General features: G+C 40.1%; 1 protein-coding gene across 1 annotated transcript in view; it reads left to right on the forward strand.

Annotated features, from left to right (window-relative positions):
• The window catches only part of TECTA (tectorin alpha), a 143322-nt gene that overhangs the window by 30814 nt on the left and 87830 nt on the right, over positions 1-24678 (forward strand). The window contains exons 4-7 of the mRNA XM_068241002.1: positions 4144-4431; positions 8267-8404; positions 16317-16482; positions 18804-19216. Of these exons, the coding sequence (XP_068097103.1) occupies positions 4144-4431; positions 8267-8404; positions 16317-16482; positions 18804-19216 (1005 nt within the window). The remainder of the gene's footprint in view (positions 1-4143; positions 4432-8266; positions 8405-16316; positions 16483-18803; positions 19217-24678) is intronic.

Here is a 24678-nt window from a genome sequence, read left to right on the forward strand (position 1 = left end):
TCCTGGCGGTAAGCCCGAGCTGAGCTCGGGCTATGCCGCCGGAAGGCACCGCTCAGGCCCCGCTGGGCCGATTTGCATAATTTTTTTTTCCTGCACGCAGCTAGCACTTTGCTAGCTGCGTGCAGTGCCCGATCGCCGCCGCTACCCGCCGATCCGCCGCTATCCGTCGCGCCGCAGCCGCCCCCCCCCCAGACCCCGTGCGCTGCCTGGCCAATCAGTGCCAGGCAGCTCTATGGGGTGAATCGGAATCCCCTATGACGTCACGACGTCGTTGACGTCGGTGACGTCATCCCGCCCCGTCGCCATGGCGACGGGGGAAGCCCTCCAGGAGATCCCGTTCTTTGAACGGGATCTCTTGATGATCGGAGGGGCTGGGGGGATGCCGCTGAGCAGCGGCTATCATGTAGCGAGACTTTGTCTCGCTACATGAAAAAAAAAAAAATTAAAAAAAAAGATTTGCTGCCCCCTGGCGATTTTTTAGCAAACCGCCAGGAGGGTTAAAGCTTATGCGTCAGTGAACATCGACCAGAACATGTCCTATCAAAAATGTATAAAATCCTTCTGGATGTCTCTCCCTGCCAGTTTAACCACATCTGCTTACAATGGGAGGCAGACTTAGATGAAAAGTTTTCAAGTAGTGACTGTAAAAAGGCACTGGTCCTCAAGGTCAAGTAAAGTGCAGGAAAGGAACTATAGGCTTTTGACCCGTTGGTTTCGCACTCCAGCTCAGATTTCAAGATGGCGGGAGGGTGTTTCGAACAGTATCTCTCACTTATGGAGGCTCGCATTTGAGTGGTTTGAAGAAATGAATTTATGCCAAATAGCTCGCTCCCCGTAGATTGCAAAACTCTCTATGTTTCCTGGGTTAATAAAACATGCAAAGGGGTCTATCCTGGGTCATCTGGCTCAGTCAGCCAGATACACATTCATCTCTAATGCTCTAAGACGTATCACTGGTCCATACTGTGGACTGCTCTAATGCTCTAAGACGTATCACTGGTCCATACTACAGGGTGGGCCATTTATATGGATACATATTAGGATACATAGTAGGGAATTTGAATGTCACATACTGGATGTACAGTATATAACCCAATAAAGGTAATATTACTTGAAGTCTTTGACATATTTATAGCACTAGTGAGAAGGTTACACTCATTTGTAGATATTAAAGTAAAAATAGTCATCAAAACTTGGGTTTTCATGAACGTGCTTCATTCTTTAGGATAGCATCTGTAAACAAATTTATTTCAGATCCTAGACAAATTATATACTCTGACCAGAAAAAAACATTAAAACTACCAGCCTTATATTGTGTAGGTGCCTTTTGTTCCACAAAAATAATACTAATCCATGGAGGCATGGACTCACCAAGTGCTTTCAAGGTGTCCTGTGGTATCTTACACCAAGTCATTAGCAGATCATTTAAGTCTTGCAAATTGTGAGGTGGGGCCTCCATGGATCCAGATTGTTTTTCCAGCATGCTCCACAGATACTGGATTGCATAAAATCTCTGTAATTTGGAGGCCGAAGAAAATGTGATGCATCAGAATAGGCCATGTTCTCTGAAAGCTCCATGATCCAGTTCTGATCCTCTTGTGTCCATTGTAATTGTTTTTAGTAATGTGTAGGGGCCATCATGGACACTCTGACTGTTCTGCAGATATGTAGCTCTATATGTAGCAAGCTACAATGTACAGGGTGGAGTAGGAAAAAACAGTCTTTCTGCCTTCCACAAGCCCTAGTTTACAGGCATGTAGAACGATGTACAGAGGCGCCAGAAGGGTAAAAATCACTGAAACCGTTTAAAATGTTAGGGTGGCGGTGGTGGACCTGCCCGCCCCAATACAGACACAACTGATGTTGATTGAAGTAAAACACAATTTATTCACATACTCCTAAAACAAGTGGCAACGCGTTTCGCAGGTCAGAGTCTGCATCATCAGGCAATAAGCACCAGGAGTATCACACTGAAAATGACACAGAGAGATAGCATCAACCGGATAACAGTGTGTGATGTAATCATATTACATATGTATGGTGTTTGAGGAATGTGGCAATACAGTTCCTAACATTTTAAACGTTTTCAGTGATTTGTACCCTTCTGGCGCCTTTGTACATCGTTCTACATATCAAGATATCCACCCTTGGTGGAAGGGCATTACACCCTCCTTTTTCTTCTATCTAGAGAGAGCGACGTCCTAATCCTGAGTGGGGACAGGCTTGTTCTCCCCACCTGCTTCTACAGTGGTTACCTTGGAGGTAACCCAGGTTTGTAAGTATTATACTTACGATTCATATTTTTCTCCCATTCTCCGAAACATACTACACTATATTGGGCTCTCGGTTTTCTGCCGGCAGGCCCATCCCTGTTTGCATCTTACTCACTCCATGCTCTGTGTGTACAGCTTTATTGAAGTCTGTGTCTGCCTGCATTTGCTGAGAGTGTTAGCCATATGGCATCAAACACAGGTGGTTACAGGCTTCAATAAAGCTGGAGAGCGCACACAGCACAGAGTGAGTAGGAAGGACACAGGGACAGGTCAAATGACATCTGCCTGTAATCCTTGCGGCAGGCAGACGGGCGGGTTTTTCCTGTACCAACCTGTACTTTGTGTTCTCAAACTTTTTTCAAATAGTTTATTACAATTTACATCAGTTTGTGCATAGTCCAAGATTAAACCAAAATTTGTCTAAGCTTATGGACCCAGTGGAGGACAGCAGCATATTTTTTACCAGTGCTATGTTTTGGAGAACATTTTTGCACCTGACACAAGAGTAACCTAATAGTAAAGAGTTGTGTATATAAAGTTTTAACTTCATTAGTGTACCCTGAGTCAGGGTTCTTTTTTGACTGCAATCATCCCTCAAGCTGCAGAAAACATTCTAAATTCATACAATTGAAAAAAGCGAAGAAATGACTTCAGACTGTAGTTGTCTTGCAGGTGACCTGACGTAGAGCTACACTGCAAGTACTTTAGTCAAAGGTCCATCTATATGACCACTAAATACATGCCATTTGCAGGTCAACTGTATTTTGAAGGCATTTGCTAATGTTTTTGGGTGTATACAGTACTTTTTTTTTCAGCTAGAACTCAGGTTCGAGTCTAAAATGTAACCGGAACTCAAACTTTGGTGCACACTTCTCCTAACATGAAGACCTAGTATACACATCGTATTGAGTTGAGGTTTCTTTCTCTGTTAAGGTCAAACTTCAGATTAACCACTTCTCTACCACAGGTTTTTTTCCCCTTCAAAAGCTCTTCCCATTCATTCGGTAATAACTGTATCACTAATTATAACACTGAAATGATCTATACATTATTTTTTACGGGAAAAACTAGGCTTTCTTTGGGCAGTACTTTACGCTAAGAATTATATTATTTTATACTGATTTGACAGGGAAGAAGAAGAAAAAAATGAAAAAAATCACCAATTCTCAGCTTTCAGCCATTGTAGTTTAAAAATAAATTGTGCTATTGTAGATAAAACAGACACATTTTATTTGCCAATTTGTCCCGGTTTTTACAATGTTTAAATTGTGTCCCTAGTACAAAGTATGGCGATAATATTTTGTTTTGGGTTAGGGGTGAAGGAGTTTCAAAAATAATTAAAATGTGCTTAATGTTCCTATGGTAAGTGAATAATGGTGTATTTGGAAGTAGTTTTACTTTTTGGCCACAAGATGGTGCTATACGTACTCAGTTTTCTAAAAATAGAAGACAGAACCAAATATTTATATGTGTTTATAGGTGTTTGTAAATAAGGACGTAGAAAAGCGTGGCAGAAGTTGCTAAGTGGTTAAGGTTTTCAAAATATGAACAACTGACTTTAAACTGCAGTTGACTTACAGCCAACTTACATCATAACTAATGTTGAAATGATAGCTAAACTGAATTCTAAGGTCTATCTACCCTAGTCCTAAGAGTAACTGAACCCTCACATTAAATCTACCCAAACCATAAACCTAAACTTATATTGTTAAACCCCTAAAGAGCCAATATGTATCTTCATTTGCTGTCCTCATCCCTTTTGCTCCACGCCATGATTGGTTATGGACAAATGCATCTGGTTGAAAGCCAGATTTATGTTTCTCATAACTTGACTATGCATGGTGCTAATATTTTATTTTTTTTCCTCCAGGTTAACAACAATGGTGTTATCTCTTTCAATGTGCTCCTCAGCCAGTTTACTCCAGAAGCTTTTCCTTTAGCTGATGGACGTGCCTTCATTGCTCCTTTTTGGGCTGATGTCCACAATGGAATACGAGGAGAGATCTATTACCGGGAAACAACAGATCCTGCTATTCTGAAAAGGGCATCAAAAGAAATTAGAAAACATTTTCGATATCTTCCCTCTTTCACAGCTACCTGGGTGTTCCTGGTCACATGGGATGAAGTCACGTTTTATGGCGGAAGCAGCACAACTCCTGTAATTAAATCTTACATTCTAAAAAATTTAATTATTAAATTGGAAGTTAAAGTCCAACTACATCTAAATTGAACAAGATAAATTCTTAAAGCAACAGTGTGACTAGGAATTTTCTCCTAGGTGATAGTTTCACACCTTATCCCCTGTCCTCCTTCACCAGCCCATTCCAGCACTGTGTCCACCATAAAACCATTGACAAGCCTTTGTCAATGTCTCATACAAGCGCAGTAGCAGAGAACTGATCAGACAGCTTTTTCCACCAAAGCCCAAGCTGACCAATGCTATTGCGCATACTCAAGCCATCTGTCCCTGCACAGTAGCACGGACCTGATCTGGCTCAGCTTTTTCTGCCAAAGCTCAAATGTGTCCATGCTACTGCAGTGCGATGATCTTCCAGAGCACACAGCGCTGGAATGGTGAGGTAGGGTTAGACAGGGAAAACCTCTGAAAGATTTTCAATTGCAGCATGCTGAAAAGTTATTTAAAATTGAAGATAAAAAATAATCTCATAGGAGAAACTTTAAAAGAAAAAGAGAATTGAATAAGGGCCATAATTTCTGTTGTAATACTTGAGTTCTGGGAAATGTAGTATGGCATCTATTAATCTTCCTGCTTTGTTTGTCATGGGGTCACTTTGATTGCCAATGCCCACCCAGCAGCTCAATTCAGAGAAGAGAAAAAAGGTTGCAGGTCCAAGGCCAAACAAAAGATATTCTGGCTAGCACTTTGCTTCTTTACACTGTTTATATTGACTTATCATATTGATTGCTAATATTATTTGAATTGTTCAGTTTTGAGTTAAGTTTGGCTGAAGAGTGAAACTTTTTTTTAGCATGGGTATAGTGGGGCCAGGTTCCAACCTCAGTTGGGCTTTGTACTTACTCATTAGCAATTGTTTTCATGTACTGTACAAAAGATCCAATGTAATGTTCCCTAAGGGGAAAGAATGCCAACTTGGGTAGATGTCACTGGACACGCTACCAGTTTCAGAATTGTCCTAACTCCTGTTCCACTAACATCTTTAAAATCTTGCAATTTTACTCTACTTTCAGTTACATGGCAAATGTTATAGGAAGAGGACGTAAGATATGATCTCCTCTATAGAGACATAAATCGAAAATGTGTAATCAGTGATATCTTTATGCGTTTTTGCTATTTTACTGGGCGCAGGATACTGGGTTAAGTAATGCAAACCAATCTTCTTTTGCCATGTGTGATCTCTCACGGCCTGAACCCCTCTACCCTTCCTTATGTGCTCCAATTGCAACCGCCCTTAATTGAATGTATAACACAAACATTAGCGCTTGCTATTCAATCAGTCAGCCACTGCTGAAAAACCTATAGCCACCCAATGCTCAATATTGTGACAGACTGAAAACCACCACCACAACAGCCAAAACAGAGGATCAGTATATTTGTCAAGATCCCAAACCTTTATTCTGAATCTGGATCTTGACAGAGATTCTGAACCCCTGTTTTGGTTGTTGTGGTGGTGGTCACCAGTCTGACACAATATTGAGTAGCGGGAGACTGGAGGTCTTCCAGCAATGGCTGACTGATTGAATAGCAGGTGCTGAGGATTGTGTTCTACATTCCTGTTTCCATAATGGAGTGGTTACCTCTAGTGACTGCTTAGATTTACAATTGCTGACTGTGGTTAGAAAGGGAGCACTTGTATACTTTACAACAAGCCCGTAATTTAATGTTAACCAAGAAGACTAACTTTAAGATAACCTTTCACCTACTGGTAACTCCTAAACAATGCCTCTCCCTATGCTATGTACTAATCTACCAACTAACTTATCCAGATATCTTCCCTTAACTTCAACCAATAATCCTACCATAATCTTAGATAAAACTGATCTAAAGTCTAACACCATCCTTTCGGGCCCATTCACACTTGCAAACGCAAATTGCGCTGGTTATTTTTCTGTGATTAATGCAGGAAAATCACTACACTTTCGTATTTTTTGAGCAATCACGATTCGCGATTGAAATACATTGCAATTGTGATCTCTCAAAAAACACTAAAAAATTCTGAATGTAGAGTGTTTTGCAATTGCCACTAATCGCCCACGATCGGCAGCAATTGCAGCAGTGAGATCACTGCCATATAGTTAAAATTGTGTTAGCCCTTCAAAGAGTGCTAGCACTTTGGCGATTAGCGGTAAACAGCCGCTAATCACACTAGTGTAAATGGGTCCTTCATCCAGAGATTTCTGTACCAGAAATGCCAAAGTAGGGCAAATAACTGCCACAGCCAACACCTCATGGAATTGCCTTTGCATTGGGGTATAGAAGTGGTATGCTATAAATATCTGTTTGATGGAGACTGCTGGTTTCTGGCTCCTTCCAGCCAGGAAAACAGATGTCTAGCATCACTGTTATTGAGGCAACTAGATTGGATTAAGTATACAACTTAAGAGTCAGATAAATTTCTACCAGACATGCATATGACTTAAAGGGAACCAGAGATGAAAATTTTACACAAAATAAACATATCAGTCCATAGCTTGTAAAGAATAAATGCTCTACCTGATAATTTTGCCACTCTGGTGTGCCTTTTTTGTGTTTTTTATCCATTATTGCTCCAGGAAAAATCCAATATGGCGGCCGTCTCATATCCCTTCTGCTTCCGGGTTATGAGTTGTTCTGGGTGTGCTGTCTAGGCTATATGAGACTAGGCTGCTGTCTAGGCTATATGAGAAAGGCTATTGCAGCCTTTCATCTGTGTGCTTTCATTTTGGTATGATGTGCAGCTGCCTATAGGAAGTGTCTCTCATAGGAATGAGACTGCAGTCATCATCATTATCTATGCAGAGTGCACACAGAGCACACAGATCATATTGCAGCCACACTTGTCTGTTTCAGAGATTCTCTTTCAGCAGCAGCAGCCCCTCCCATGTCATCAGAGCTCTCAGTATGCAAAGCAGGAAAGCTGAGCCAGGAGGGGGCAGGCTTGGGCTTGAAAAGACTCCACAGAAGATTGACTCAGCTATAATGATTCCAGGTCAAACCTAGACTGAAGGCTCAGTCGGGGATTCTTGTCACAGCTGATAACAGACTAATTAAGCAGATAAGAATGAAACTAAAAGCAGAGAAGGTGTTTACTGTCATGTTCCCACTGATAAATGTAGTAAAACACATGAGGGTGCTTCGTCTCTGGTTCTCTTTAACCAGCACTGGTTTTAGATATAAAATAAGGTGCGGTTCCCACTTGTGTGGAAAATGTACCTGTTACCTAGAGCACCATCTGGTGAAGGGGGGAACACAAAGCCATGTCAAGCATACACATCTGCTGGTTGCAGGAAGAAAGGGGTGGCATGTCACTTGTGTGTTAAAATGGGGCAAATAAGTCACATTGTATGCCACAAAATTGACCCAGCTCAGTACTATAATACAAAAAAAATCATTCTTGAATATCTTAATAGTACTGACCTAAAAAGCAAAACAATGGTGTGAATAGTGCTATTAAACTATTTGGCATTTTTTTTTAGATTTCCTTGGTTGCTGTTTGTCTCAACAGCTCTGTGTTTCTAATAAAATATTCAGCTGAACTCCCAGGACAATTTAAAGCTAAGAGGTGTAAGAGCTACTTCTGAGTCTCAGAAAAGTCTTTAATACATTTAATGATATTGCTTTATTGGCATTTGTAAAATCCTCTCTCCACATAAAATATAAGAGTCTGGGTTTTAAATAGCTCTTTGTTAATTGTGGAGTAATCATATAATCACATTGTTCCATGGATGTTATGTTTCAATGTAACCTGCCAATCTTGAAAAGATGATAAGAGAATGGAGGAAAGCTATTCATGATTCTTTAATTACATTGTCAGGTGAATACATTTCAAGCTCTGCTGATTTCAGACGGGGCAATGAGCTTTGTGATGTTCAATTATGCGGAGATCACATGGACCACAGGGACCGCCAGTGGGGGAGACCCTCTTACTGGATTAGGTGGCGTAATGGCTCAGGTAAGGAATACCAATAAGTATTTACCCATCTGTAATTGCCATTCGTGCACTAAATTATTTGGAATTTGGTGAATATCCATTCTTGGATGGTTTTGATGACTGTCCGTCCTCCATCTTGTGCAGCTATCAGAATCAATCCCTTTGACAGTGCTGCAGGACAGAGGCATGTCAGCCAGGACCTCAATAGCATATTTGGCCAGTCTAGGTAGTTGTGTACCTTAGTGGTATTTTAAAGGATACCACAACTGACATGTGACATGATGAGATAGACATGTGTATGTACAGTGCCAAGTACACAAATAACTAGGCTGTGTTCCTTTTTTTCTTTCTCTGCCTGAAAGAGGTAAATATCAGGTATGTAAGTGGCTGACTCAGTCCTGACTCAGACAGGAAGTGACTACAGTGTGACCCTCACTGATAAGAAATTCACCCTTTTTTATCTCTTTCTTGCTCTCAGAAGCCATTTTCTGCTAGGAAAGTGTTTTATAGTTGAAATTTCTTATCAGTGAAGGTCACACTGTAGTCACTTCCTGTCTGAGTCAGGACTGAGTCAGCCACTTACATACCTGATATTTACCTCTTTCAGGAAGAGAAAGAAGACAAGGAACACAGCATAGTTATTTGTGTGCTAGGCACTGTACATACCCATGTCTATCTCATTATGCCACATGTCAGTTGTGGTATCCTTTAAGTCTTTAACATTATTATGTATATTATTTGAACCTGCACTAGGTTCCAAATAATTCCTATTTTCTCCTGATGCCTGAAGGGTGGGATGGAGGCGCCCAAAATATATGGGTGTTAAACCTTTAAAACATAATGTGTAAACCAGAGGTAGTTGCTTACCTCTCAAGAAGATACAGACACCAGTACAACTGAAAAAAATATTTGTAAAAAAAAAATGAAAACAAAATTTCAAGGGTCATAGCCGCCTTCCTCAGGTAAATACAAAAAAAGCCTTAGCAGCATAAGGAGTAGAGGGTAAACTCTACTCCTTATGCTGCTAAGGCATTTTTTTTGTATTGATCTGAGGAAGCGGGCCATGTCCAGTGAAATGCATTATCTACTGATGTTTTATTAAATAACTGATCAATTCTATACATGTTTTTATTGACTTTCCATTCCTCATGGAACAAATGTTACAAGCAAGCTGATAAGATTCTTCAATAAATATTCCAAAAATAATAATAACCCGAAAGAAGCGGCACACAAGAACTGGAGTCCAGCAGTAAATTGTACACTTAAAGTTATTCTCAATGGTATAAAGCAATGTTCAGGTACATAAAAAGATTCTCTACATCAGTGCAGATTTTCTCTCTGTGACTCTGTTTCAAGTCTTGTTTTAATGAAATTCTACAGAGGAAACTGTTCAGCTATAAGCTAAAGTCTGGACTGCAGTTCATCTTTCAGCAGGACTTGGATCCAAAATAGAAGGCCAAAGTAACATTGCAGTGCTTCGAGGAAAATAAATCTCGAAACTCCTACAATGGGCTAGTCAGTGCTCTGATCTCAGTCCAGCTTAGAGTCACTGGCATTGTCTGAAGTAAATCCAGAGTAAATCTGCCCGGACCACAATCACAGATACTGTGCAACACTCACAAAAGCTTGCCTCAATAGTTTATAGTTTAATTCCACTTTTTATATAATGGATATAACATTTATCACTGAAGCAACTTTGTAATTTATTGAAATTAAAAACTGCATTTCACTCAGACAGTATTTACATTTCTAGTGCTTGTTAAATTTGATGTTGCAGAGGGAAGGACAGCTGATAGAGCATTGGTAAAATGTGTTTAACTGATGCTCTAAATGTAGCCACACATTGCCACCCAATATGCCAAAAAGATTGATTCCTCTCTGATCTGATTCTGATTCCTAGTGAATCTAATCAGAGAGGGTCTATTCATTCCACACATGGCACATGAGTTTTTAACAGTTTTCAGCATAAAATCTATTGAAAATCAAATGAACCACACTGTTCAATGCTATGAACCTTTATGTACCACCACTGATACCACCAATCGATTGAGATTTTCCCCACACTATCCAAACCTAGATTTATTTATTGTTTACAAAAGAAAGCATTTCTTTTTCCTTTTCTTTTTTTGTTTTGAATTTTTTTTCTTGCTTGATTATGATATAACAGATATATTACACACCTTGTACTCATTATATACAATACAGTATATGCAACTCTTTGTGAATGCAGTCTTGGTGTGACACAGTCAGGGCCAGGGCATTCATAGAGGCAAACTGGTCAATTACCCAGAACTGTATTCCCCAGGTCTCCCTCTTAACCTCTTTGCAACAGACCTCGTTTCCCCCTTATGGACCAGAGCAATTTTGACATTTTAGCTATGTCCTGATTTAATCAGCAATAACTTTATCCATACTTATGATACCTAAATGAAATATATGTATGATTTGTTTTTCAAGACAAACTAGACTTTTATTGTATGGCATTTTTTCTCTCAAACAAATTTGTTTTGTATGCATTTTGATGGGAAAAAGGTAAAAAATAGAAAACAACTCATTATTTCTCTGCTTTATCAATTCCAGTTTAAAAGTAAAAAGAGCTATTGTTGATAAAAAACACAAATTATGTTTGGCTATTTCTAACGTTTATTACAAACGTAGATTATGTTCCTGTCACAATTTATGGTGAAGATATTTGATTCTGAAATAATGCTGCAGTGTGTATTTTTCACTATGAACTGAGAAAATTAAAGTATTTTTAATGGCAAAAATCAATCTTATTGGCTCAAGGAACATATATTCCCTTTTATCAATTAGTGCTGCAGCCGATAGTGCCGCAGGTGTGCCCCGGAGCAATGTCTATCCGTGCACAGCTGTGCTTCTGCTACAAGACGTATTTCTACGTCCTCGTGCCTTAGATGTAGATATACTGCAGTGGTGAAAAAAGTGGTAAAAGTACTCCTGAACCAATTTTTACATTAAATAATTTTAATGCTGCTTTATTTGTGGAGCTGTTACCATTGTCACAGCACCTGCCTCCCCCTCCAGCACTCCCTTTTCTCCTTCGCTCTGCTCAGCCATAATGTTCAACTGAGCAAAACGTTGATGAGGTTGGAACAATAGTGTAATAATAATAATAATAATACAGCTATTAGTACAGTATCGTTCTGACCTCAATTACCACAAGCCTGCACACAGTGCAGCTCCCTTGCATGCTGTGTGCTGTAATGTTTATCTGGAACTATAAGCAGCGAGTGGAAAGGGCGGAACTAAGGACGGGCAGAGAGGAGGAAGAACTGACACTTCCTCCCCACCCATAATCCATGAATAGCAGAGGGGGTACTCGGGGAAGGGGGGCCCTGGAGAGGGAGGATTGTGCTGCGACATATGTCACAACATCACAAACAAAGCAGCATTAAAAGTATGTAATTTAAAAACTGGTTCAGGGGTACTTTAAGTTAATGGTGTACTTCCTGGGACCTGATTTGCAGCAGAGTTCAGGGACTGGAGCCTTGTCACCTGTGAAAAAGGCCACCTAATACTGCTATCTGGGGGAGGGAATCAAGGCCACCTAATGCTGTTATCTGGGGCAGAGGAAGGAAACAAAGTTCTCCTAATGCTGCTATCTGGGGGGAGGGGAAATCAAAGGGCATTTAGTGCTGCTATTGGGAGGGGGGGCAGCAACAAAGGCCACCTGATGCATGCTGCTATCGGAGGGAGAGGGAAAATAATGGTCATCTGATTCCGCTATCCGGGGGAATGGTACCTAATATCACGGTAGTGGGGGGGTCAGTGGGGCCATGTTAACTTTTGCTTAGGGTCCCATTTCGTCTAGGACTTGCCCAGGCCAGGGTGACTGAATGACAGTGAAAAGGGCATTGAGTTTTAATTCAAAGTTCACAATTAGATTGCAATCTTCACAGATCTAAGGTGAATGTGAACATGACTTCATTACTGCATTCTGCACCTCCTCGTTAACTGCCATTAAGGATGGTCAGTGAAATCCTATTAAATCCGATTTTATGCAAATGTTATGCTAATTTTACTGTCAACTGTGAGCTTCTGTTTTTCACAGTGAGAGGCTGAGTATGGCCACAACCAGACTGTGTTTTTTTGGAGTTGCCATGGAGAAAATTAAGGTCAGGGTGCGGTCTAGGCTGTTGCTGGGCTGTGAACTGCTAAGTCACAAAATTGCATAGAAAGAATTATTCATCTTTTGACAGTATAGATATATCTAATTCATGTATTTCTGCTGTGTATTTAGCCATCTGGTTAAACTTGAATTTAAAATAAAGGCCATTGTTTGAGCTTATTCAGTAAGCTGGTGTGTTTTTCTTTTTTTAGGTCAGCTACTCCATGTGATAACAATGCTTTCAGTACAAAACTGAATACTAGTCCTATGTATACAGAACCTCTTTGTTAGACCTGTTACCTGAGTCACATTAATGTTAGTTAGTTACAAGCCTGAATAACTGTGATTTTATCCTTATGTGTAATTAACCCTTGTCAGTGCAAATCTTCATGTTTTAGTATGGCACAAATTAGGTGGCAGAGTAACCGTATTGCAGCTCTCAATTACCACTTGTACTGTTTGGTTTTGATTGAAGATATTTCCAATTCAGCAAGAACCGGTATACATAAAAACAAGAATTAACTCATTAAAGAGGAACTGTCGCGAAAATCTTAAAATTTAAAACACATACAAATAAGAAGTACATTTCTCCCAGAGTAAAATGAGCCATAAATTACTTTTCTCCTATGTTGCTGTCACTTACAGTAGGTAGTAAGAATCTCACATTACCGACAGGTTTTGGGCTAGTTCATCTCTCCATAGGGGATTCTCAGCATGGCCTTTATTCTTTATAAAGACATTCCCTGAAAAAGATTTATACAATGATGCTGGCCAGCCTCCCTGCTTGCTGCATACTATTTTGGCAGTTGGATGGAGCAAAAGCCATTTACTAAGTGCTTTTAAAAATAAAGAAAACCCTGAGAACCCTCCTATGAGAAGATGGGCTAGTCCAAAATCTGTCGGTTATGTCAGATTTCTACTACTTACTGTAAGTGACAGCAACATAGGAGAAAAGTAATTTATGGCTCATTTTACTCTGGGAGAAATGTACTTCTTATTTGTATGTGTTTTAAATTTGAAGATTTTCGCAACAGTTCCTCTTTAAACTTTATGATATCTTTGAACTTATTTGTAAGATACAGAATATTTTAATCAACCCTAATGGGGATTTAAAATGTGACTTTAGCCAGTACTTTTAAATCCCAGTTCCAGGAAAACTGAAAATTCGGCTACCCATCCCATACTATCCCAAAGGACCCTCCAGAGGGTACACAGTCAAAGAAAAAAAGAGAAATCCATTTATATTCAGAGTTCTTATTTTCAACATCAACTGACCACTGCAGGCTCTGCCTGTTTTTCCTCAACTAGTACCACCTGGGCTGGATTTACCATAAGGCACGTGCCTACAGGTGCCTGATGATATAAAGCCGGCTCACTGCCCTCCCCTGGTCCCTCCCTCACGCTTTCCCTATGCAGATTCTTAGACAGAGTGTAAATGAGAGGTTACTCACCCACCCTTCAGCATTCCACTGACAAAATCTCCCTTCATCTGAGGCACCACTAACTACTTAAAGTGGTCTAACACCCAGCATTTCAACTTTGCTTTAAAAGATTGCTTACAGCTTATAAACTATTATGTCAGATTTTTTTTTTAGCAGAAATTCACTGAATGGATTAAACATGACATTTTAGTGCTGCATTTAGCTAGAAATTCTCCTCCGTGCTTGCTTGTTTAGTTACGAATGTATCTATCTACAATGTAACAAACAAACACTGCTCTGAGAGAACAAAGAGGGCTTCCCTGGCAGGCTTTTCAAAGGTCTATTTGTATTACAAATAAAGATACATTTTGTAACTACAGATAAGAACGGATGCGGATTCCTAGTTAAATCCAACACTAAAATGTCATGTTTAACCCATTCAGTGAATTTCTGCTTAAAAACAAATCTGGCATAATAGTTTGTAAGCTGTAAGCAATCTTTTAAAGCAAAGTTGTAATGCTGGGTGTTAAACCGCTTTAATACTGAGGGCACCTCTGGCTACCTAATGCTAATGGACACCTGTAGCTACCTATGACGGGTAAGGGAAGTAGGGGAGACGTGACAGATAGGTCAGCCAGCACACTTGTGGCGCAGTTTGGTGGGGGCTGTAGGGTCATTGAGGGTGAAGTCCTAGGGTGCTAGGGAATCTGTGCCTATAGGCTCCTGTGATGTATCCAGGTCTGAGTACCATGCAAGGTTCTGCACTTTGGATGCATGGTGGCTTAGTGCATAGCACTCTTTTCTAGCAGCAGTGGGTCCCCAGTTTGAATTCCAGGCAGGCAACTCTGCAACAAGTTTGTATGTTGTCTGCGTGGGTTAACTCTGGACACTTCGGTTTCCTTCCACATCCCCAAACATACAGATAAGTTAATTAATAAGTTATAGGCCAGTCCATATTCCATACCACAGTACTTTTCTAAAGGGGAGAAAACCTGGCAATCTGGACCCCTTCCATTGCTGCAGAATCATTAGCTGGAGATGCAGCACTCCTTATGGGGAACACAAAGAAACAAGGGAGTTGGAGAGTAGTGGCGATCACATGATCTCAAAGATTGGAACCTGAAACAGGTTTTTATTTATTAAGTAGGCACCTTGTTTAGATTCTACACAATATGCAACTTGAATTAAAAAAGTCCTTAAAAGTGGAATATGTGAACTCTCTATATGCAGTTTATAGGAGCATTTATGCTTTTATGCAATAAATGTCTTCAAGTGAGCCGAACATCATTTTTAGCAAAAAAAAAGGCATCTCAGTAGCACATTAAAAATTCATATTAACAATGTATTTTTTTTTTACAAAAAATATCTTTTCCACCTCTTCTTTTTACATTTAAATGTTTATTATTGCTCTACTTCTGCCAGACTGTCTTCCGCAGAAAGAGCAGGCAGATAAGGATTGCAGTTAACGGTAGCAATAAGCAAACAAAAGGACAATGTACTTCAAAAGGTTCAGAGAGTCACACTTGATTACCTTCACACCTTCCCATGGATAAATAAGGGCAGAGGGAAGGGGAGGGGGCAATGGCAGCTCCTACAGCTATTAGAAGCTAGGACAAACTGTAAAAAAAGAAAGCTGTTAGAATCCCTTTAAGCATATTGGAACACTGTCCTTTGCATTTTTGTATGTTGCCGATGATCTGAAACTAGGCTGCTGTTGACTTTGCTTGTGAATACAGAACTTCTATTACAAATGTCTTTTTGTTTTCTCCTTGGTTTATTATTAATCTAAATAGAGAGGGTCATTAAAAGCACACCTGATGGGAGGAAACTTACTTCAGGTTTGATGCTTACCTAAGTAGTACTAGTGAGAAGGCTCTGGATAGCATAGAGCCTTCCTGTTCTTCCATTCGGCCCCGGGTATAGTTATTTCACCAAATAGCTCTTTGGAACTCTTTGGGCAATCTTCAAAACTACTTGTGTTCCACTGTAGTTCTGAGGACAAGTGCATCCATAATGTGCATGTGTGAGTAAGAAGTGAGACTGTGAAAACATTTGAAATCAAAAGCGACTGGAGAAAGAATTTGCCCATAAAAATCAACAGATTTAATTTCCCATATTGAACTATTTATGTGAAAGCAGATTGACTCTTTATAGGAGAACAACAACAGCTGGGCATATTTATCAAGACAACTGCATGGTAAATTTAAACTAGAATGTGCAACCAATCAACTGTTACCTTGCTGCATGCAACAAGGATACTGACTGGCTGCTATAAGAAAGAACTTTACTTTTGCTCCAGTTTTCTTTGCCCAGACTTTTTTCTAGGCATATTTTTTTAGGGTTTTGTTGTTTCAAAATATTGACTATTTTTACTGTTTTTCAGGCTGGGTTTAATGGTGGAAATAACACCAATTTTTTCAGCGTTCCTGCATCCCGCTCACCAGAAATTGTCAGCATTGATGAAACCACAAATGTTAACTTTCCAGGACGTTGGCTATTTAGGATAGATGGGAAGGATATTGATCCAGCAAATGGTTGCAGCCTGAAAGGTATGTTGCTCATGAAGGATAAAGTAACCTAGTCTTACAGAAATTAGTTATAGTAAAAGTAAATATTTAGCACAAAAAAAGCATAATGGAAGGCTAGCTCCAGTCTAAGTGAACTTTTCCACTGGGTGAGATAGGGTTTGAAAATCGGATCACGCCCATTTTGCCAATTACAACAGCATGCCAACAACCATGAGTAATATGTAAATTGTGGTGCTGTTTTTCCAATACTACAATTAATTCTTCCTGAAATTGCAATAGCTGAACTGCACAATTTTCTGTGCATTTGCACTCATACCGGATGGAAGCGCGTTAGCATCACAGCGCGATTTTGCCAGCGATTGCATTTCCTAGTGTAAAAGCAGACTAAAGCTGTACTTTGCTTGATGCCAGTATGATTCAACCTGTTGTAATGACTCTTTTTGTAAGTATAGTAATCACCTCTCTTGTTTCTAAAGGACTGTCCTAATAAATGTATTGCTAAGGAAAACATTTCACAATCCTTCTTTCCCGTCACTAGATATGCTGTGTGTAGTAATTGGAGGTACTAAAACTGAAGATTACAATAGGCCTGATTTACTACTGCTATGTATTCACACTGGTCTAAACTCGGCCATGTTGAATGATAAGGACCTCTATGGGCGAGAATCGGGAGTTACACCTCATTCACACTATATGCGCATTTTGGCAGCGCATACAGTATGCGATCAGCAAAAACATCGGAAGTGCATAGAGAGCACTTCTGATGTTCAGATTATGTGCGCATGGCAATGCGGATGGCGTGTGATCGGGTGTGCTTGAATCCCGAATGCACGGCCATACGCATTTCCTAATGTGAACAAGGCCTGAGACCAGTATGAATACAGCGTCTGCACCATGTCTGCTAATGATCCCGCATGCTCGATTTTTAGCTAGCTCTGATACCCAAGCACTACCCAATCACAGCATTTCCCTGCTCCCCCATCCACGGGAATTCATTCTGTCACATGCACTCGTTCTCCCTCCATCCCTCCCCCTCCAACACACACACATAGCAACAGATATGGTGCTTCCTGGAGGCTGATGAGGCATCTATATAGTGTCAGCTACTCTGATGCAAAAGGGATCATGTACTCATCCCTGCTGGGCAACAGAAACCCCCTGGAGATCCACTGTATGCACAACAGAGATGCCCTGGTGATCCCTACGTGTGTATGGGGCTTCAGTCATTTACACTGATCTTCAAGTATCTCTAATCCAGAATTCAGGAGTAATCCAGCATACCTGGACTAATTGTATTAGGGATAGTCTGCTGTTATGTGGCAAAAAGTAACTCCTTATTTGGATTATATTCAAATATATGATGAGGGTTGCTGAAATGATAGTAAATTAGATGTTTTGTGACTGTGGTCTCATGTAGCATGCAGGCAATTGCAGTCAGAACTAAGTACACAAGAGGTGTTTAAAGTCCTGTATGGATGCCTTTGTAAATCAAGTCCACTATGTTTTTATTGTACATAATGGGGTTGATCTATTAAGGTTGGAGGACGCTAGAGAATATACGTGATACAACAAACCTGGACTGAATTTTATTTATAAATTATCCACTATTATGGGATAAAAGTTTTAAATCCTCATTTGGGTCATCTCAGAGACTCTAACTTTTGATCAATCCACACTATAGTCAGGGATGAGCAGAAACTACGCCAGTGCAAATTTACGCATCGTAGTTCGCATCTATGTATCGTAGTTCATAGGTGAAGTTTCAAAACTACGCTTACGAATTTACGGGTAGCGAAGTACAGCTATGCGTAGCTTACGACCCACTATGCATATTTAACATGTGTATTGCGTAGTGAACTAAGAATGCGTTACTCGCGTCTAATTTTCCACGTGCAAATGTATGCTTATAAATTTACTGGTTAATAAAGGGGAAAGTACGCATAGAAGAGTTCCCGGTATAAGCAATTACAGAGGAATTAATGCGTAAAATGTTCTGCATGCGGGCATAAGCATCTGAATACACTACGCTTCGCACTACGCGTAATTGCGTATTTGAACGCGTAGTCTACGAAATGCATACGAAGCGAATATTTGATTTCGAAGCCATAGTTTGGCGAAGCATAATTGCGTAAAACTACGCGTAGTTCCAGCATAGCGAAGTTGACTGACTACGACCATCCCTGACTATAGTCTTACATGGCTTTGCCAATGGTTGCAAGATTTTGCCATCTAACAAGACATTTTTGGATCACTTATAACCTATAGTAAGTTTGTTTATTTGTAAATCACGGTCCATGTGGTAATAGATATTGGTCATTATAATGTTGTGGGGTTTTTTTCAGGTCATTTTTTACGACAAGGACAACTGTTTTGGGAAAATGGTAATTGCTCCACAAGATGCCGGTGCCTTGACTTCAATAATGAAATATCTTGTCAAGAGTCAGTCTGTGGCCCATACGAAGTCTGTGAGCCAAGAGAGAGATATTTCCAGTGTTTGCCTGTTGAGAGCAGCACATGTGTAGTCTTTGGGGACCCTCATTACCATACTTTTGATGGACTTCTTTTCCACTTCCAAGGTTCCTGTTCCTATTTACTTGCAAGGAATTGTTTTCCAGGCAATCAACTTCCATTCTTTAGCATAGAAGCCAAAAATGAAAATCGTGGAGAGTCACAGGTGTCATGGCTAAGGGATATATCTGTTGAAGTGTATTCCCATAATATTGTTATTCCCAAGGGAAGCTTTGGAAAAATAAAGGTAAGAACTATTCTTGGCTCACTTTGTGCAGCACATTTATGTTCCATAGACTTGTGCCTCACTGCCTGAAATATGGGAAAATTGTGCTGGAGTTATGTAAGATAGCAGACATTATGCCCTTTTTTTCCTGACTACCATGCCAATCCATTGGATTCAGCTCTTGTTAAGAACTTGATCAAGGTCAAACCTAGAAGTCATGGGACCCCATAGAAACATTTTTACAGCACCCCATAAAGTTTGTGAATTATTTCCTGCAATGTTTAGAAGAGAAGAATCACAGATGTGTGCAGACTGGGAAATCCTTGTCTGTTTGAGAAACAACACTAGATAAGTTTGCAGCACACAGATTTAGTGTTAAGATTTAGCTTGAGAAGTGTATTTCCTGCTGTGATGGATGGTGGTGAAATAAGTAATTATTGCAAACATGTACAAGAGACAGGTCCGCAGAACTTAGATGAGTGCTTAAAAACTGATAATTTTATTTTTTCCAACAGACAACAGGATACTGCAACATCTTCAGGAACAAATAAACTGATGCGTTTCGGGCTTACAATCTACCCTTAGTCATAGTTGCAACTATGACTAATGGTCAATGTCCAATACATGTTGGTGGTTTCTGTGGATGTCGCTGCATCCTGTTGTCTGTTTGAAGAAATAAAGTTAGCAGATTTTAAACACTCACATAAGTTTCGCAGACCCTTCTCTTGTACAAGTTTCCTTGGGCATCGCTAATCTGGTCCTGCATCGGTAAATTCTTTAGGGGGTCTGAGCATTTGCACTTTTTACCTTTTCTAAGTAATTGCTAACAATCTGTTTAGTTTTACTTTTTTATTTTCTTTCCATTACTTTTTCGCTTGCTGGGCACTGAAAAGGTGTATTGTAGTTAAGATGAAAAAAACTACTTGGTGAAAGCTTAGGAGGAAAGTTAATTGAATATGGGTCCAGGAGAGATAGCAACAGAACAGTTTACTTGGAAGAATTCACTCACTTTCACTTTAAAATCATCTAAGTAGTGGGGTTGATTAAAAGGAGCTCATCTAACCTCCAATGTTGCTATTTCAAATATCGTAGTTGAGGAGAAATTGAAAGCAGCAAACACTATATTGTAATCAGACGAGACGTTAGGAATGTGGTGAGAGAAGATAAGATTAAATGCATTATTTGAGCTTGTAAAGATCACATCAATACATGAATAGACTCTATATTTTGATGAGAAATAAGTATATAGTTACCACTGAACTCTTTCCAGGTATCAACTATTGAGAGCATTGTATATGCTTAGTGAGGAGAGCTCTTTGTTTACGTGAGAGTTCATCAGATGTACAACTAGATTAAGCCTAGAGTCTGACTTAAGGGGATTTGAAAATCATCACACTAATATAATATAGCCTATATCATAAGACAATAAATTGACCATTCTGACCAATATACCGGATATTAGGAATGTGTACAGGGTAAGAGCTGTGAAAAAGAAATTGCCTTTTCTCATTAAGTAGCCTCTGATATTGAAAATTATTTAGCGCTCAGTATTGACCAGCTAAAGACCAGGATCAATCATGCTCTGTTCTTTGATAGAATAAAAGCTATGCAAGAGGACAAACTCAAACAATTTGAAGCGGTCAGGTCACCATATTATGTTCACAACTTTTTAGAGGCATAGTAGTCCACTATGATGGTCCATACATGGTGGGCAACGCCAATCAGTAACTGTTCCTCAGAATTCCAGGACACAGAGGCCATCACTTGCCAGAGCAGGTTTGGACTTTTGACATCTCTGATGCATCCACAGCTTTGATTGTCTATTGGTCAATGTGGTGAATCTAGTTGTCATCCATGGTGTAAAAAATATGTAAGTCATTGGAAATTTTTTTTCATTTCAGGCCATGGTTTTCCAGTAGCCAGAGATGTATGCCATTTGGTAATCTATAGTCGTTCATCAAAATGTTATAATGCCTTTCCACATTTTCATATGTGGTAACCATTGCTGGGTGACTTAAAGTGTACCTGAAACGGGGGTGGGGGAAAATTGATATATACCTGGGGCTTCCTCCAGACCTTTGGGTCCTTCGCGTCCTCTCGGGCAACTTCCATCCTCCGCTAGGGTCCTCTGAAATTTCTCCAGTCGGGGTCAGTTGGGGCAAGTGCAGTTCAGCTGTGCATTCACCCTCATTCTGCTCCTATCACCGGGAGCATTCTGTGCCTGCGCAGTAGTATTGCATGGTGCTGCATAGGAGCAGTGCTCTCCTGGCGATGGCAACGCAAGGGGGCGCACACGTGCAGACGAACTGTCCTTGCACCGTGCACCCTGCCCAGAGAAGTTTCTGAGGACCCAGCAAAGGATCGAGGCAGCCCAGGAGGATGGCAACGGAGCCAAAGGTCTCTGTGCAGCTTTTTAGGTCATCTGCATGGTCCCTGCACAATGAAGCAGCAGTGTGATGATGCTGATATATCGTCCAGTGAGCAGACAAGTGGCACATGTAAACTGAAATAAGAATCAGAAATGTCATTATATTGGCAGCAATGACTGATCAAAAATGTAGATGCTTCAGTGGGTAAGGCAGTTTATGTGGATGTATATGCTGTACTTAAAAGAGCATTAAACTAAAAAATGTTAAATACATACATATAAAATGTCAATTTCTCGCATAGTAAAATTCACTATAAATTACCTTTTTTCTATGTCGCTGTCACTTACAGCAGGTAGTAAAATGCTGGCATATCTCACAGATTTTGGACTACTCCATCTCCTGATGGAAGATTCTCAGTATTGCCTTAATTCTTTATAAAAGCACTAACTGAAAAGGATATATACAAAGATGTTAGCCAGTTTCCCTACTCATTTTCACACTGTTTTGGCAATTGGGCTGAGCAACTGCTGTTCGGTAAGTGCTTTGGGGAATAAAGAAATAACTTAGAATCCTCCATGAGGAGATGGACTAGTCCAAAACCTGTTGCAAATTACTGCGGCTAAGGAAAAAGTAATTTATGGTGCATTTTACTCTGGGAGAAGAGTACATTTTATATGTATGTATTTTACAAATGCTGTATATATGCATGTATATATATTTTTACAAATACTGTATATATGTATGTATATATATATATATATATATATATATATATATATACATATATATATATATACCGTATGTGTATACAGTATATATATATATATATATATATATATATATATATATATATATATATATATATATATATATTTATTTATTTATTTATTTTTCAGATAACAGTTTAATTTTTTTGCTTTTTTTGCCCCAACTGTCACCATATTTCTACATGTAACCGTGTCTCTACTAAAAGAATGCAGACATTTCAGCTTAAAGACATTGACTGAATAAGATGAGACTTCACTTCCCAAGTTTTGTTTCTCTAGTATGCTCATTAAGTCAGATAAGGGTTTTTTGATACACATCCTTGTCAATTGACTTCAACAACTAGAATCGCTTGGCTCCATTTGCAGCCTGTTAGCATCTATGGCAACAGTCCAGCTATTTCTCCCAAACGGATTTTGTTACTTTCTGTTTAAGGGTTCATTAGGGGTAACAAGAACAGAAAAGTGGGCTGAATTCTAATGAAATGATTATACAAAAAAAGACAAAGAGGGCTTTTTAAAAATGCTTAAAACTCTACGACATTTAACACCCCAAGTCAATTATGTGAAAGATGTGATAGCAGGCAGTAACGTATTTAGAGACAGGCTTGTCTGTAATACAGTCTGCTTTTCATGGAGAATCTTGCCAAGATCTAAGAAGACAAATTAAGCTTGAAGAGAAAAATGTAATACAAAATCCAACTCAAATCTGGTCCTGCTTTCAATAAAATGCATAATATTGCCCAGAATTTTAATTCAGATGTAAAATATTTAACCCTAAGTAACTGACATTATTTAGATGTTAAAGTGGACCTGAACCTTACGCAGAATAAAAGGAAAACATAGAGAAATACACACTGTATGTATCTAGAGAGCTTAGTGTAATGATCCGCCCAGCTGGATGCACTGGCAGACAGCTGTTTGACCATTCCCCTAGTCTGTGAGCTGCAGGTCTCTGCAAGAGAGACCTGTTTTTCCATTACAAGTTTCTGGTCTGTTCTGCTGCTGGGGAATTTGCATACACTCGTTATGCAAATCCCTTACCTGCCTCCTTTGATGACTGGCAGTATAAAGAGCTATGTTTCCCAGAGTCCTTTGCTGGTCATAAGGGTTAGTTCCTGTGTAACACTCGCCTGGAGTGTCAGCCTTGCTCTTTGTTTGAAGATTAGCCTAGAGTATTCCTGGAACTGCACTAGGCAGATTCCCTAATGCAGTTAGGATTGCATATCTGTTTTGTTTGTCTGTTGCGATTGTCCTGTCCCAGCGGTGGTCGACAGGAAGTCGTTCTGATCTTTGTTCTTGGAGTATAGCTGGAGCAGCGGTTGCTACCAGCGATCTCATCTGTTCTGTCTTGCCAGGATCGCACTCACCTTGCGCTAGTGCTGTGGATCCTTCTGGTCTGCTACTCTCTTGCTATACTTGGATCGCACTAGCGTCTTGCGCTAGTGCTGTGGATCCTTCTGCTCTGTCTTCCTGGATCGCACAAGCCTCTTGCGCTAGTGCTGTGGATCCTATCTCTCACTTATTCCTGTTTTCGTGTATCTGTCTTGTCTGCTACGAACGCTTGCTGGAGGCTCGGTGAGGTAACCGTTAAGCAAGCGCTCGCGTCCTCTGTTTCATGTTTGTCTGTCCATGGTTAGTTGATCTTATCAATTTAGATAGGATGCCTGGGAAAGCCATCTCAGTAACAGTTAAGGCATCTAATTACATTTATGTTTGCTAAAGAATGTTTCTCCTCTGTATGTCAGTGTATATAAGCTGTGTTTTTCAGTTTTGGTCAGGAACCAGTCCGACGAAGGCTTTTTATAAGTCGAAAGCTCACTGTTTATCCATCTCTAAGTTAGCCAATAAATGGTATCATCCTGATTCAAAACTTCATGGTTAGTTAGGCTTGCTTGTCTCTGTTGTGCTTAACACGCGGAGACCGCGCATAAACGTGTGCGCTGTTGCGAATGAGTGCGGTGTTCGCATTTAGATAGCGTTTGTTATTTTCCTTATCTCCTCATGTATGATTTGCTGTGCCTTTGCTACTCTCGTGTTCTGCCTTGCTGTAGCCTTGTGTCACCTCTGGCAATCGCCTCTCTCGCGATTGCGTTCCTACTTCTTATCTGCCGTTGTGTATGCACCGTCGCGGTTTGGCGACTAGTTTGGTGCACACACATACAATCTGTCCCTGTGCTCATTCTCTTCCGCAATCGCTTCTCTTGCGATTGCGTTCTCACTTGGTTTCTTCTGTTGTTGTGTCCACCGTCGCAGGTTGGCGGCTAGATTGGTGGACATACATACATTCCTCATCTGTGCTTATTCTGTCTTGTGTCGCTGTAAGTGCGACACAAGGTACGTGCATTGC

The sequence above is a fragment of the Hyperolius riggenbachi genome, chromosome 6, assembly GCF_040937935.1.
Source record: "Hyperolius riggenbachi isolate aHypRig1 chromosome 6, aHypRig1.pri, whole genome shotgun sequence".
Taxonomy (NCBI): domain Eukaryota; kingdom Metazoa; phylum Chordata; class Amphibia; order Anura; family Hyperoliidae; genus Hyperolius; species Hyperolius riggenbachi.